The sequence below is a fragment of the Bombina bombina genome, chromosome 3, assembly GCF_027579735.1.
Source record: "Bombina bombina isolate aBomBom1 chromosome 3, aBomBom1.pri, whole genome shotgun sequence".
NCBI classification, from domain to species: domain Eukaryota; kingdom Metazoa; phylum Chordata; class Amphibia; order Anura; family Bombinatoridae; genus Bombina; species Bombina bombina.
Genome location: NC_069501.1, coordinates 239,404,678 through 239,418,664, shown reverse-complemented (window position 1 = coordinate 239,418,664; position 13,987 = coordinate 239,404,678). Strand labels below are relative to the sequence as shown.

Sequence of the window (13,987 nt, the reverse complement as noted above, 5' to 3'; positions counted from 1 at the left end):
CATAGCAACACTTAGAAAGAAAACCGTAAAAATCATGCAAATAAAGGAGGTCTATTTAAAAATAAAAAAACAAAAAAAATATGGTTTAGTTAAAGCTGTTTTTTTCATTTTGAAGCTAACGGGAAGTCCATGTCTATGAACAGCTGGTCCTTAAAGGGATATACAAGTAAAAAAGTAAACTTTCACAGCATTCAGTTTTAAGACACTTTTCAATTGACTGTAGTATCAAATTGACATTGTTCTCTTGTAATCCATTGTTGAAAAGCATACCTAGGTAGAATCAGGAACAGCAATGCACTAATGGGAGCTACGCATATATGCCTGGGTTATTGACTCAGCAGGTGTGCTCAGCTAGGTTCCAATAGTGCATTGCTGCTTTGGAGCTGACTTTAACTATGTATTTAACCCCTTAGCAGGGATAAAAGCAATTAGTTCTATGTAAGCAACAGTGCAATAATGAAATGATCTAACTATTTAGAGCATTTTCTTTTGCATGGTTATATCCCGTTAAAGACTGATTTATAACTGGCTTATAAACATATATTTCTTTCATGTAATTAGCAAGAGTCCATGAGCTAGTGACGTATGGGATATACATTCCTACCAGGAGGGGCAAAGTTTCCCAAACCTCAAAATGCCTATAAATACACCCCTCACCACACCCACAAATCAGTTTTACAAACTTTGTAACTTTTACTGGTGAAGTAAGTTTGTGCTAGATTCTACGTTGATATGCGCTCCGCAGCAGGTTGGAGCCCGGTTTTCCTCTCAGCGTGCAGTGAATGTCAGAGGGATGTGAGGAGAGTATTGCCTATTTGAATTCAATGATCTCCTTCTACGGGGTCTATTTCATAGGTTCTCTGTTATCGGTCGTAGAGATTTATCTCTTACCTCCCTTTTCAGATCGACAATATACTCTTATATATACCATTACCTCTACTGATTCTCGTTTCAGTACTGGTTTGGCTTTCTACTACATGTAGATGAGTGTCCTGGGGTAAGTAAGTCTTATTTTCTGTGACACTCTAAGCTATGGTTGGGCACTTTTATATAAAGTTCTAAATATATGTGTTCAAACATTTATTTGCCTTGACTCAGGATGTTCAACGTTCCTTATTTCAGACAGTCAGTTTCATATTTGGGATAATGCATATGAATTAATCAATTTTTTTCTTACCTTAAAATTTGACTTTTTCCCTGTGGGCTATTAGGCTTGCGGGGGCTGAAAATGCTTCATTTTATTGCGTCATTCTTGGCGCGGACTTTTTTGGCGCAAATTTTTTTTTCTGTTTCCGGCGTCATACGTGTCAACGGAAGTTGCGTCATTTTTTTGACGTTTTTTTTGCGCCAAAAGTGTCGGCGTTCCGGATGTGGCGTCATTTTTGCCGCCAAAAGCTTTTAGGCGCCAAATAATGTGGGCGTCTTTTTTGGCGCTAAAAAATATGGGCGTCACTATTGTCTCCACATTATTTAAGTCTCATTATTTATTGCTTCTGGTTGCTAGAAGCTTGTTCACTGGCATTTTTTCCCTTTCCTGAAACTGTCATTTAAGGAATTTGATCAATTTTGTTTTATATGTTGTTTTTTCTATTACATATTGCAAGATGTCTCCGTTTGTCCCTGAGTCAGAAGCCACTTCTGGAAAAATGCTTAACTGAGTTTCAGTTCTACCAAACCTAAGTTCATTTATTTTAAATGTTATAAATGTTTATCTTTAGCTATGGTTTGTAATAAGTTATTATGATATACTTTTACATGCAGATTCCATTAGTATTTATGCTTTATACATTTCCATTCTTAAGTGCAAGAAATGTTTAGAAGATGTATAAGAAATATTTTTTCTGATTAAGGCTATGTCTGACTTTGTGCCTTCTAATACGATTTTTAGGTCTTTTTCACTTCTTTTTTAATTATTGAAGTTTCAAATGACCAACAACATACTGCTTTATCCTTCTCTGATGATGTTTTTTTCTCTTTCAGAAATTCTCTTCATCAGATATTGACACTAACAAATCTACTTTTTTATATAATTTTTTTTATTATTAAAGTACATTTGTTCTTTGTTGAAGAGGTGTTGATTATTTTGGATATTAAGGTAACTAGTTCTTTAAGACTAGCTGACACTATTTCTGCCTTTTTATTCTAATGTGATTTCAGAGGTTTTCTTTCCAATTCCCCATACTAGGGAATGGAATAGGCTGAGAATTTTCTTTTATTTTTAAACTATATTCTTTGTCAGCAGTTAAATTCAATTTGGAGGGTTCTCCAATTTATTGGAGCTATCTCTACTCCTACTAATTATGCTATTGTTTTTTATAGCAAAATAGTATTTCTTTTCCTTTATATAGTTGTATCTTATTTTTGGAAAATTATTTAGTTTCAGGTACTTTTCTTGGTCCTGTGATATTGCAATTGCTTCATTTTTTCTGTTTACTTTAAGATCAAGTATCAGATCATGATTTATTTTAGCATTGTTAAGGGACAACATTTACTAGACTAGGTGCCGTTGCATTTGTCTTGTTGTTTTTTGCAAGTCCTCTGTTTTGACTGGTCCTTTAAACTGGACTATCATGCTAATGATTTCATTTGTGTCTTCATTTTATTGAATATATTCGCAAATGAGGGTTAATCTATGTCTTTAGCTATTTTAGCTAGAAGAATTCTGTGATTTAAAAAAAAAAAAAAAAAATCCATATTTCTTTTGTTCTAAGATAATCAATTATAATTGGATTCAATTCTTAACTGTTACTATGGGCTTCAAGATTGAGTTCTAAGACTAAAACTTTAAGCTTATACTAGTTTGGTTGTTCTTATTAAGGAACAAATCCTGAGTTCTTTCCCAAGTAACATGTTTTTAATTGGGGTTCGAAATTAGCTCCCTAATGTTGCGATGCACTTGCCGTATTCCAGCTTGGCTGGTAAGGGGCAGGTTAAGACTTCTTTGAAATTTATTTGGTTCTATTTTGTCCAAATTTCTTTGATTTTATTCCAGTAAGACTAACACTTTCTTTCAGTGTGTTTCTGTCCTATATATTTTGGATACTGTTGAAGCATGGCTGGGTACCCATGGGGTTCAAGCGCTGCTCAGACCTGGAATCTTCTGGGGTTTTTATTCCAGTTCCTTTTCTAGGAACTGGGTTTTGGAGTTTTATTCAAACTATTCTGCCTTTTTGTGGTCATTGATAGCATTATTTGTTTTCTTTAGATAAAATAAATGCATATTCTTAATTTTTCTGTTTTCATTCAGATTATTTCCTGAGGATGCGGATTCTCATATGTTTCATTTGCTCTTCAGGACATAGTTAGAGGATCTTTTTTTCAAAAGCTCTTGATTCCTCACGCAAGGGTCACCTTTTTTTAGGTTTCCAGATGGTTTATGTCACTATCTTTGTCTCTATCAGACAAGGGACAATTTGTATTGGGTTCCGTCTGTCGGTACCTTTAGTCTCTATTATTTCCTTCAGTTGCTATATATGCATAGAAGTTTTAACAGCATTGGATTCAATTCCCTTTGCTCATTTTCAATGGAAAGATCCTTTCCAGATTTTTATGAGTGTTGTTTCTTCAAGAACATGGTTGGAGGATCAATTAACCAATCAGTTTGTTGATTCCTCAGACAAGAGTAACCTTTTTTAGATTTCCGGATAGATTCAGTGTCCATGTTGGACAGGAGACGTCTGAAATTGGTTTCAGCTTATCGAAACCTTCAGTCTCAATCATTCCCTTCGGTAGCCTTATGCATGGAAATTCTAGGTTCTTATGACTGCTGCATTGGACGTGTTCCCCTTTGCTCATTTTCACATGTGACCTCTTCAGCTCTGTATGCTGAACCAGTGGTGCCGGGATTATACAAAGATATCTCATTTAATATCTTTAAAACTGATTGTTCGACACCCTCTGACGTGGTACAGACCACCATCGTTTAGTTCAGGGGGCTTCTTTTTTTCTTCCAACCTGGACTCAACAGATGCCAGTCTGACAGGTTGGGGAGCTGTATGGGGGTTTCTGACAGCACAAGGGGTTTGGGAAATCTCAGGAGGTGAGATTACCAATCAATATTTTGGAACTCCGTGCAATTTTCAGAAGCTCTTCAGTCATGGCCTCTTCTAAAGAGAGAACCGTTCATTTGTTTTCAGACAGACAATGTCACAACTGTGGCATATATCAATCATCAAGGAGGGACTCACAGTCCTCTGGCTATGAATTAAGTATCTCAAATGCTGGTATGGGCGGAATCCAGCTCCTGTCTAATCTCTGCGGTTCATATCCCAGGTATTGACAGTTGGAAAGCGGATTATCTCAGCCGCCAAACGTTACATCCGGGCGAGTGGTCTCTTCACCCAGAGGTGTTTCTTCAGATTGTTCAAATGTGGGGACTTCCAGAAATAGATCTGATGGCTTCTCATCTAAACAAGAAACTTCCCAGGTATCTGTCCAGATCCAGGGATTCTCAGGCGGAAGCAGTGGATGCATTGTCACTTCCTTGGAAGTATCATCCTGCTTATATCTTTCCACCTCTAGTTCTTCTTCCAAGAGTAATCTCCAAGATTCTGAAGGAATGCTCGTTTTTTCTGCTGGTGGCTCCAGCATGGTCTCACAGGTTTTGGTATACGGATCTTGTCCGCATGGCTTCTTACCAACGGTGGACTCTTCCGTTAAGACCAGACCTTCTGTCACAAGGTCCTTTTTTTACCATCAGGATCTCAAATCCTTAAATTTAAAGGTATGGAGATTGAACGCTTGATTCTTAGTCAAAGAGGTTTCTCTGACTCTGTGATTAATACTATGTTACAGGCTCGTAGATCTGTATCTAGGAAGATATATCATCGAGTCTGGAAGACTTACATTTCTTGGTGTCTTTCTCATCATTTTTCCTGGCATTCTTTTAGAATTCCGAGAATTTTTCAGTTTCTTCAGGATGGTTTGGATAAAGGTTTGTCTGCAAGTTCCTTGAAAGGACAAATCTCTGCTCTTTCTGTTCTTTTTCACAGAAGGATTGCTATTCTTCCTGATAGTCATTGTTTTGTACAAGCTTTGGTTCGTATAAAACCTGTTATTAAGTCAATTTCTCCTCCTTGGAGTTTGAATTTGGTTCTGGGGGCTCTTCAAGCTCTTCCGTTTGAACCTATGCATTCGCTAGACATTAAATTACTTTCTTGGAAAGTTTTGTTTTCTTTTGGCCATCTCTTCTGCTAGAAGAGTTTCTGAATTATCTGCTCTTTCTTGTGATTCTCCTTTTCTGATTTTCCATCAGGATAAGGCGGTGTTGCGAACTTCTTTTAAATTTTTACCTAAGGTTGTGAATTCTAACAACATTAGTAGAGAAATTGTGGTTCCTTCATTATGTCCTAATCCTAAGAATTCTAAGGAGAGATCATTGCATTCTTTGGATGTAGTTAGAGCTTTGAAATATTATGTTGAAGCTACTAAGTATTTCCGAAAGACTTCTAGTCTATTTGTTATCTTTTCTGGTTCTAGGAAAGGTCAGAAGGCCTCTGCCATTTCTTTGGCATCTTGGTTGAAATCTTTAATTCATCATGCTTATGTCGAGTCGGGTAAATCTCCGCCTCAAAGGATTACAGCTCATTCTACTAGGTCAGTTTCAACTTCCTGGGCGTTTAGAAATGAAGCTTCGATTGATCAGATTTGCAAAGCAGCAACTTGGTCTTCTTTGCATACTTTTACTAAATTCTACCATTTTGATGTGTTTTCTTCTTCTGAAGCAGTTTTTGGTAGAAAAATACTTCAGGCAGCTGTTTCAGTTTGATTCTTCTGCTTATAATTTCAGTTTTCTTCATTATAAGATTTAAACTTTATTTTGGGTGTGGATTATTTTTCAGCGGAATTGGCTGTCTTTATTTTATCCCTCCCTCTCTAGTGACTCTTGCGTGGAAGATCCACATCTTGGGTAGTCATTATCCCATACGTCACTAGCTCATGGACTCTTGCTAATTACATGAAAGAAAACATAATTTATGTAAGAACTTACCTGATAAATTCATTTCTTTCATATTAGTAAGAGTCCATGAGGCCCACCCTTTTTTGTAGTGGTTATGATTTTTTTTGTATAAAGCACAATTATTCCAATTCCTTGTTTTTTATGCTTTCGCACTTTTTTCTTATCACCCCACTTCTTGGCTATTCGTTAAACTGATTTGTGGGTGTGGTGAGGGGTGTATTTATAGGCATTTTGAGGTTTGGGAAACTTTGCCCCTCCTGGTAGGAATGTATATCCCATACGTCACTAGCTCATGGACTCTTGCTAATATGAAAGAAATGAATTTATCAGGTAAGTTCTTACATAAATTATGTTTTTTCAACTTCTGTTTTTCTATTCCACAGTTCCCATTGATACCACGCAAGGGATAAAAATGCTGTATGTCTTTGTGGATATAAAGATTGATACATCCCATTTTGTTGACACCATCCGTTTCAACTTCTCCAGTGGCACTTCGCTTGCCTTTGTCAGCACAATCCAGTTTGTTTCGGCCCTTCAGGTAAGGTGACAAACATGCTCTTTGTATAAATAAAAAGGCATTTAACAATCAGGTTTGGATAGGAGAACAGTGTGACATATTTCTTCATGGACACAATAAGTCAGTAACAGTTAAAATCTGGTGGGAAGACCTCTTGAATTTAAAAGAGCATTGCAGACATAACACATATAATGTCTATATAGACCTTAAAGGGACAGAAAACCAAACATTTATCTTTCATATTTTTAAACAACATTCCAATTTACTTCTTTTTACTTTTATTTTTTAATTTGCTTAATTCTTCAGGTATCCTTCATTAAAGAAATAGCAATTCACATGGGTGAGCCAATCGCACTACGCATCTATGTGCAGCCACTAATCGGCAGCTACTGAGCCTATTTTCAATAAAATATATCAAGAGAATGAAGCATATTAAATATTAAAAGTAAATTGGAAAGCTGATTAAAATTGCCTGCTCTTTCTAAATCATGAAAAAAAAATTGGGTTTCATATATCTTTAAATTCATGCTACCATGTTGCAAAGGCTTTTCCTTAAAAACGAGAGAGACGGCTGAGCAGTCCAATACAGTACTGTGTTTGCTTGTTAGACATTTTTGCTGAAGACAACAAAGTTCAAATGAGGTGCACAGACAGCCAGTTGTGAATACAAATATTCTTTTCTTTATTGCAAATAAAATTACTGGTTCCCTCCAGGGATACAGGAATCACAAGTTTAGTAGTGAGTGGAGATAGCTTCACTCTAGTGACTGTCTGCTGACATGTTTCGGCGATGAAGCCGTAATCGTAGACATTTTTGCTGGGTATTTATTCTTTTCTCTTTTTTTTTTTTTTTTTAAAGTGTTGCCTGCTGGTTTCAGAAATCTTAAAGTAAGCCATACATTTGTATGCATTGGTAACAGGTTTAAAGTTGTCCCTTTAAGCCCAGCATAAATAACTGCAGATACTAACATCACCTAAAACAAACAAAACACATACACATATGTAAAACAGGGCTTATAAATGTAGAAATAACTTGACACCTCAAGTATTGCTCTTACCAATATAGTCAAGAACCAGAGACATTTAAGTAGACCAAACTATCACAAATATTTTCTAGACATTCACAGTGAACCTTAAGGGAGCCCAAATGACCCTGAATCACCATAAATATGTTGAGAATTTGCAATAAATAATGTATGCTGAGTAAATTCGACATCTCTAGTAGTGCACTCTTCATTGGAGCCAGCTGTTTACCTAAAACTTTCTTTTAGACTTCATAAACATAGCATCAGATATAGACACCCCAGGTCTTTTAATAGCTTGTTGGTTGCAATGAAAATGGACTGCTTATAAACAATGTTAGTGAGACTCTTCATATTTGCCATAGTGCACACTTATTAGAAATTACAAGTAGCACATTCATAATCTGTAGTAAATACAGAGTCAAGGACATTAGAGAGAAAATAGATATGAATATGATTGGAATGATTTAGTAAAATGTACACACAAAAAAAAAAAGAGAACAAGAGGGCCTGATGTGTAGATTTAGAAGTAATCTGCTGTTAACTCTCTAAGAATCTCTAAACTATGCATTAGGCTAAGTATTAAAGTGATGGTAAACTTTTCTCTTTGTATAAACAGATCAGGAATGTTAGTGATATTTTAGATGGAGTTTAATTCATCAGTTGTAATGAACTTAATTTTGAATACAGATATGAAATTCTAATACCACGCGCTCCGGCTGCCCACTTCAAAAGTACATTTTTTTTGTGAGCTAATAGTTTGAAATATTCTCCAATCAGCGCTCTAGCCCTACGCCACTATTGTTGTAACTAGAGCACTGAGGGTAGTCCTTGCTTAGTTACTCATCTTGGACCATGCTACATTACAGGATAAAATAAGCTTCTAAGTTCCAGGATCTTTACATGCTTTCATTTATTATTTTATTATTATTATTATCAAGTATTTGTAGAGCGCCAACAGATTCCGCAGCGCTATAAACATAGGCGGTATGCAAGGTAACATTTATAGGGGTTCAAATAGGTAGAGGTCCCTGCCGAGAGTTGCACTGTTGTAATCGGCTCTTATGCAGGTGATCTACAAACACCTTGGCTCATAGGCTTACATGCTAAGGGGTTCAAGGGGATAGCAGTGGTTAGTGTAGGTTGTATGCATCCCTGAATAGTACAGTCTTTAGGGAGCACTTGAAGCTTTCAAAACTAGGGGAGAGTCTTGTGGAGTGAGGCAGAGAGTTCCACAAGATGGGAACCAGTCTGGAGAAGTCTTGTAAATGGGAATTTGAAGAGGTTACAAGAGAGGAGGAGAATAGCAGATCATGGGCAGAGCGAAGGGGTCGGAGGGAGAGTATCTGAAAACAAGGTCTGAGATCTAGGGGGGAGCAGTGCAGTTGAGGGCTTTGTATGTCAGAGTGAGAATTTTGTGTTTAAGCCTGGAGGCAAGAAGAAGCCAGTAAAGGGATTGGCAGAGAAGTGCATCAGATGAAGAGCGACATGTAAGGAAGATGAGCCTGGCAGAGGAATTCATTATGGATTGTAAAGGAGCTAGGCGGCAGCTAGGGAGACCAGAGAGGATGAAGTTGCAGTAATCGAGTCTGGAAAGGATGAGAGAGTGGATTAGAATCTTAGTTGTGTCTTGTGAAAGGAAATGTCTAATTTTAGAGATGTTTTTATGATGGAAGCAGCAGGCTTTAACCAAGGACTGAATGTGAGGAGTGAAGGAAAGATCTGAGTCACGTGTGACCTCAAGACATCGAGCATGTAGGGTAGGGGTAGTGATGGAATTATTGACAGTTATAGAGAAGTTGGGGGTGGAGATTTTTGAAGAAGGGGGAAAATAAAGAGCTCAGTTTTGGAGAGATTTAGCTTAAGGTAGTGAGAGGACATCCAAGATGAGATATGAGAAAGACAGACAGTTAGTGACACGAGTTTGCAAGTAAGAAGATAGGTCTGGTGCAGAGAGGTAGATTGGGGCGTCATCGGCATACAAATGGTATTGAAACCCATGGGACTTTATTAAGGAACCTAAAGATGATGTGTAGATTGAGAAGAGAAGGAGACCAAGGACAGAGCCTTGCGGTACCCCAACAGAAAGTGGTAACGGGGGAAAAGGGGATGCCCAGAGAAGGCTCCACTAATTGTACCCTGCTGTTAATTCTACCCTGCTATACCATGTGATGTTCAATAAGTCGAGTCATGTCCCATATGCACTTTGGTGAACCACTTTATATGCACCTTTTTTATATTTGGCGTTACTTTTAGGTTCTTAAATGCTTTAATGTAAATCCTTTGCTTAGGCATTGGTTATGTTTTAGTGTTCTTGCCTACATTTGCTTTTATAAAGGTGCATTTTCTGTTTTTTCTGTTCCTTGGGTTTCCTTGTGTATAGTTGTTTTAAGTTCATTTTTTATTAAAACTTTACAAATACACAAATAGACAAACAAAATATATGTAGACTTATTTAAAAAGAGTAATCAAGTAGGTTAAATAAGAGTCCATGTTTTGCATAGGGGAACTACCGGAGGACAAATATCAATTGCCAGTTCAGATCACACAGCATTAAAATGGTTATCTGTACCGATCATAGGTGATATGAAAGAACATTGTATATATAGAGTATACAAAGGAACAGAAGTACCACATGGCCTAGCACTGTATGTACTCTTGTAAGATGGTAAATGAGAAAATTACACTCACATTTGGTGAAGCACCCCTTATGGTGCAAGTAGAGCAGGCTGGAATCTAACAGTCACCCAGCAGACTGACCTCCAGGGTGGCTCGAACTACAACAGTGCAGGGTCCAAAATCCCAGCGAGATATCACCAAATTCCAGGTGTACAGCAGAGAAATAAATGGTATATAGGCAAGAAGTGTAACAACTTACTTTATTAAAACAGATAAAAACAAGCAACGCGTTCGTTAGTCAACCGGTAACTTTCATCAGGCTTAATACAAAAATTAAAAAAAAAAACCTGCCTTATATACCAAACAACTAATCATACTCAAATTGAGGCACCTGGAAGGAGGTGTGTTATCCAATTATGTGTGTCATAGCAACCAACATAAACAATCCATAGCTTACAATTCAAAAAAATACGTAAATCCATAACAAATCAAATATAACAGATGATCCATCAAATATCTATATATACAGAGAAAATATGCAGAGTGATTTCATAATATGTGCAAACTCGTATATATAACAACACATTAGTCAAAAGTAGATCAAATCTAACAGATGATTTATCAAATATATGTATATACATAAAAGAATGTAGAATAATTTCATAATATGTACAAAGTTATATATTTATCAGACGCTAAAGAAAACCGATATATGTTCACAGTGGAAGTGTCAAAACATTTGTCGGGCCTATCATGTAAACGCATCTATAATTCTAAACATTCTCATTTGTAACACTCACAGGTTAAAATCAAAGTGGCCAGGAAAAGGGGGGAAATAGTAATCTCAATTACCTTACTAATATCGTATATAACAAGGTTAATTTTCATGACACATTTAGCCACGATGAGATCCGCTATGTACATATCACAAAGTAATCATAATACCAGGTGGACCAGGGGTGTTGAATACAAATCCTATCTGATAGGTTATAATACAATGCCCTCTTGATGATGCTATGAATTTTGAACAAAAGATTCTGTTTAACTCATAAACATATGTGTTCAATAGCAGCACTCACCGTGTGCTGCATCATTAGTTACCCGGCCTATAACTGCTAGGGGGCGTATGTGGTGGAACACCACCGAAAAGAGATCCAATCCAGGGAAGAGGGATGGCTTCACATAGCGTATTGATTTTGGTATACAATGTTAATACAACTCGTATAGTGTGTGACATAATTATCGATCAAAAACTGACATATTAAATTATTTAGAAAAAAACATAGATAATGGTGTTAACGAAATAAACATGGGTTTGTACTGATGAAAAACTATGTGGAAAATATTGATACAGATGTTTAACACTGAAGACGTTTATACCATGGGAGTGAAGAGAAAGGAATAATGTTATTGTTGTTATTGTGAAACAGTCTAAATATCCTATAAATATAAATAATAATGCTACTAATGTACCATTCTAGATTTATTCATTTATAAATGTATTAATGTGGAATATAAAATAATGAATGAATGATGTAGGTATTGATGAGTGTTATACTGAAAAAATGAAGATATTAAGTACACAATTATACCTGGGTCTCGGATATTTGAACAAATAATATAAATTGCTGTACTAACTATTTGGTATAGAAGACACAATGATACATAAGCCATTATATAAGGATATTAAAAGGGAGGGGAAGACGTGATGGAATATAAAAAAATATACTAAATTGTTAGTGAAGTAAGGATGATAATATAAGTGATTGGAAGCTAGTGAGTGTAAGTGATGTGAATGTAGTGAAATTGTCTAAAATAAATATGTAAAAGTCCCTTTAGGGGTGTTTGGTAATTATTATTGACTGATTCTTATTCAGATAAATAGTTGTGAGGGTGAGTGAACACAGTCATAAAAAACTGTGTGCGCATGTTAAGGGGTGGGTATATCAATATCAAAAATATAAAGTGTTATAAATTAAAAGCTGCCAGATCAACACATTCATTAAGGCTTTCTGGAATCTAGGTGTGCAGTTTGTGTATCCAGAAAGTCTCCCTACGTCTTAGTAGCAATAGAGCATTATGGATATTTCTAGATATTTGTTCAATGGGTCAAATGGAAAGTGTTTTGGAACTTTCCCTATGAGCATATGTGCAATGTCTTGAAACACTATATTTCAGAAATGTATTCTTCACATTGCGAATGTGTTCGCTTCAGCATCTCTTTATTTTGCAGCTAGGGCGCCCTGCGTACTGGACCTGTGATATTCTGTGTTTACTCTGTTACAATTATGAATATAGTTTTGGATCTCAATTGCAGTGTTGCATAAAATGAGTTTGTTCCACCTGAGTTTCTGTATTCAATGTGGATGAATACAGATTAACTATCAGTGAAAAGTTATTAAAGGTTAAAGTTAATCTGGGCACAATGTAACAACACAAAGGCTCTGGTGTTATAGTAAACAAAGTCTCTGTTAGCTAGTTCAGGCAAGGTGTTACCTTGTATCAGATAGTGTAGAGATGGAAACAATCCTATTCAGACTTGCTGACACACTGAATCAGAGTAGGCTGCACTGAAGCTGAATGAACAGAGAGAGATGTCACAAAAAGGGGGTGTGGTTAAGTTCCGGTTTTACAATCCAATTTTCCTCTTTGTAATTGCTTTGGTTTTCTTCTGGTAAGTTGACTTGTACTCCGGAAACAACCACTAAGTGCCAGTGGAGTTGTGGCAAGAAGGGAGCGCAAGATTTTGTAATAGGAAGGTGTGCTGTGAAATATGTTGCGGTCCAATGTAGCTTCAGAAACTGCAGGGCCAATAAATGCTGCAGTAGTAGAGAGGAGTTTTAATCCTTAGTTCAGATGTCCAAGTGGCTTAGAGAAAGGAGATTATGTTAGGTTTGTATCCTAAGAAACAACTGCACATACACCTGCTAGGAAGCAGTTTCAATACTAAGCACTTGTTTACAGGAAACAGGATACTCTTAAAGACAAAGTGGGAAGGGCTATGAAATGACTGACAGGAGACCTGACATGACCCCCCACCTAAGCAAGCTGTCCCACAGCTTGAGGCCGGGGACGATCCGGATTTCGCCTATGGAATCGTGCCACCAACTTAGGAGCGGAAAGATTAGAGGAGGGTTCCCAGGTGTCATCTTCCTCGGTGTAGTTCTTCCAGCGCACCAAATACTGGAGTTCGCCCCTGGAAATCCTAGAATCCACCAGACTTTCAACTTCATACTCCAGCAAATCGGAAGGAACTGAAGTAGATGAAGCATTTGGAGTAGATACTCTAGTTGGTTTTGCCGGTTTCAGTAGTGATACATGAAAGGTTGGATGAAGTTTTGATGATGGAGGCAATGTCAAAGTGACTGCATTCTGGTTAACGACCTTGGCAATAGGAAAGGGTCCAATAAACAGACTACCAAGTTTTTTATTGGGTACTTGCAGTTTTAAATTCTTGGTGGATAACCAAACAAGATCTCCAACCTGATAGTTTGGTGATGGTCTTCTACGCATATCATAGTATCGTTTTTGGGTCTCTTGTGCAGCAATTATGTTGTGTCGGATTTGTTTGAATATTTCAAGTAGTGAATTATGGAACTCATCGACCAATGGTGAAGGTGATGGAAGTTAATCAGTCAGTAGTATTTGAGGATGATATCCATAATTCGCAAAGAATGGAGATAATTTAGTTGAAGAATTGGTATTATTGTTATAAGCGAATTCTGCTAGATGAATGTGTTGGAGCCAATCTTGTTGATGTTGAGAACAATAGCAGCGAATGTACTGTTCAAGCCATTGATTAAGTTTCTCAGTTTGGCCATTGGTCTGAGGATGGAATGAAGTGGAATATCTATGGTCTATTTGGAGTTT

The 13,987-nt window shown here is 36.9% G+C and overlaps 1 protein-coding gene across 1 annotated transcript in view; it reads left to right on the top strand.

Annotated features, from left to right (window-relative positions):
* Nucleotides 1-13,987, top strand: part of DPH1 (diphthamide biosynthesis 1) — a 1,055,215-nt gene that overhangs the window by 631,405 nt on the left and 409,823 nt on the right. Inside the window, exon 5 of the mRNA XM_053706219.1 lies at nt 6,343-6,497. Within this exon, the coding sequence (XP_053562194.1) occupies nt 6,343-6,497 (155 nt within the window). The remainder of the gene's footprint in view (nt 1-6,342; nt 6,498-13,987) is intronic.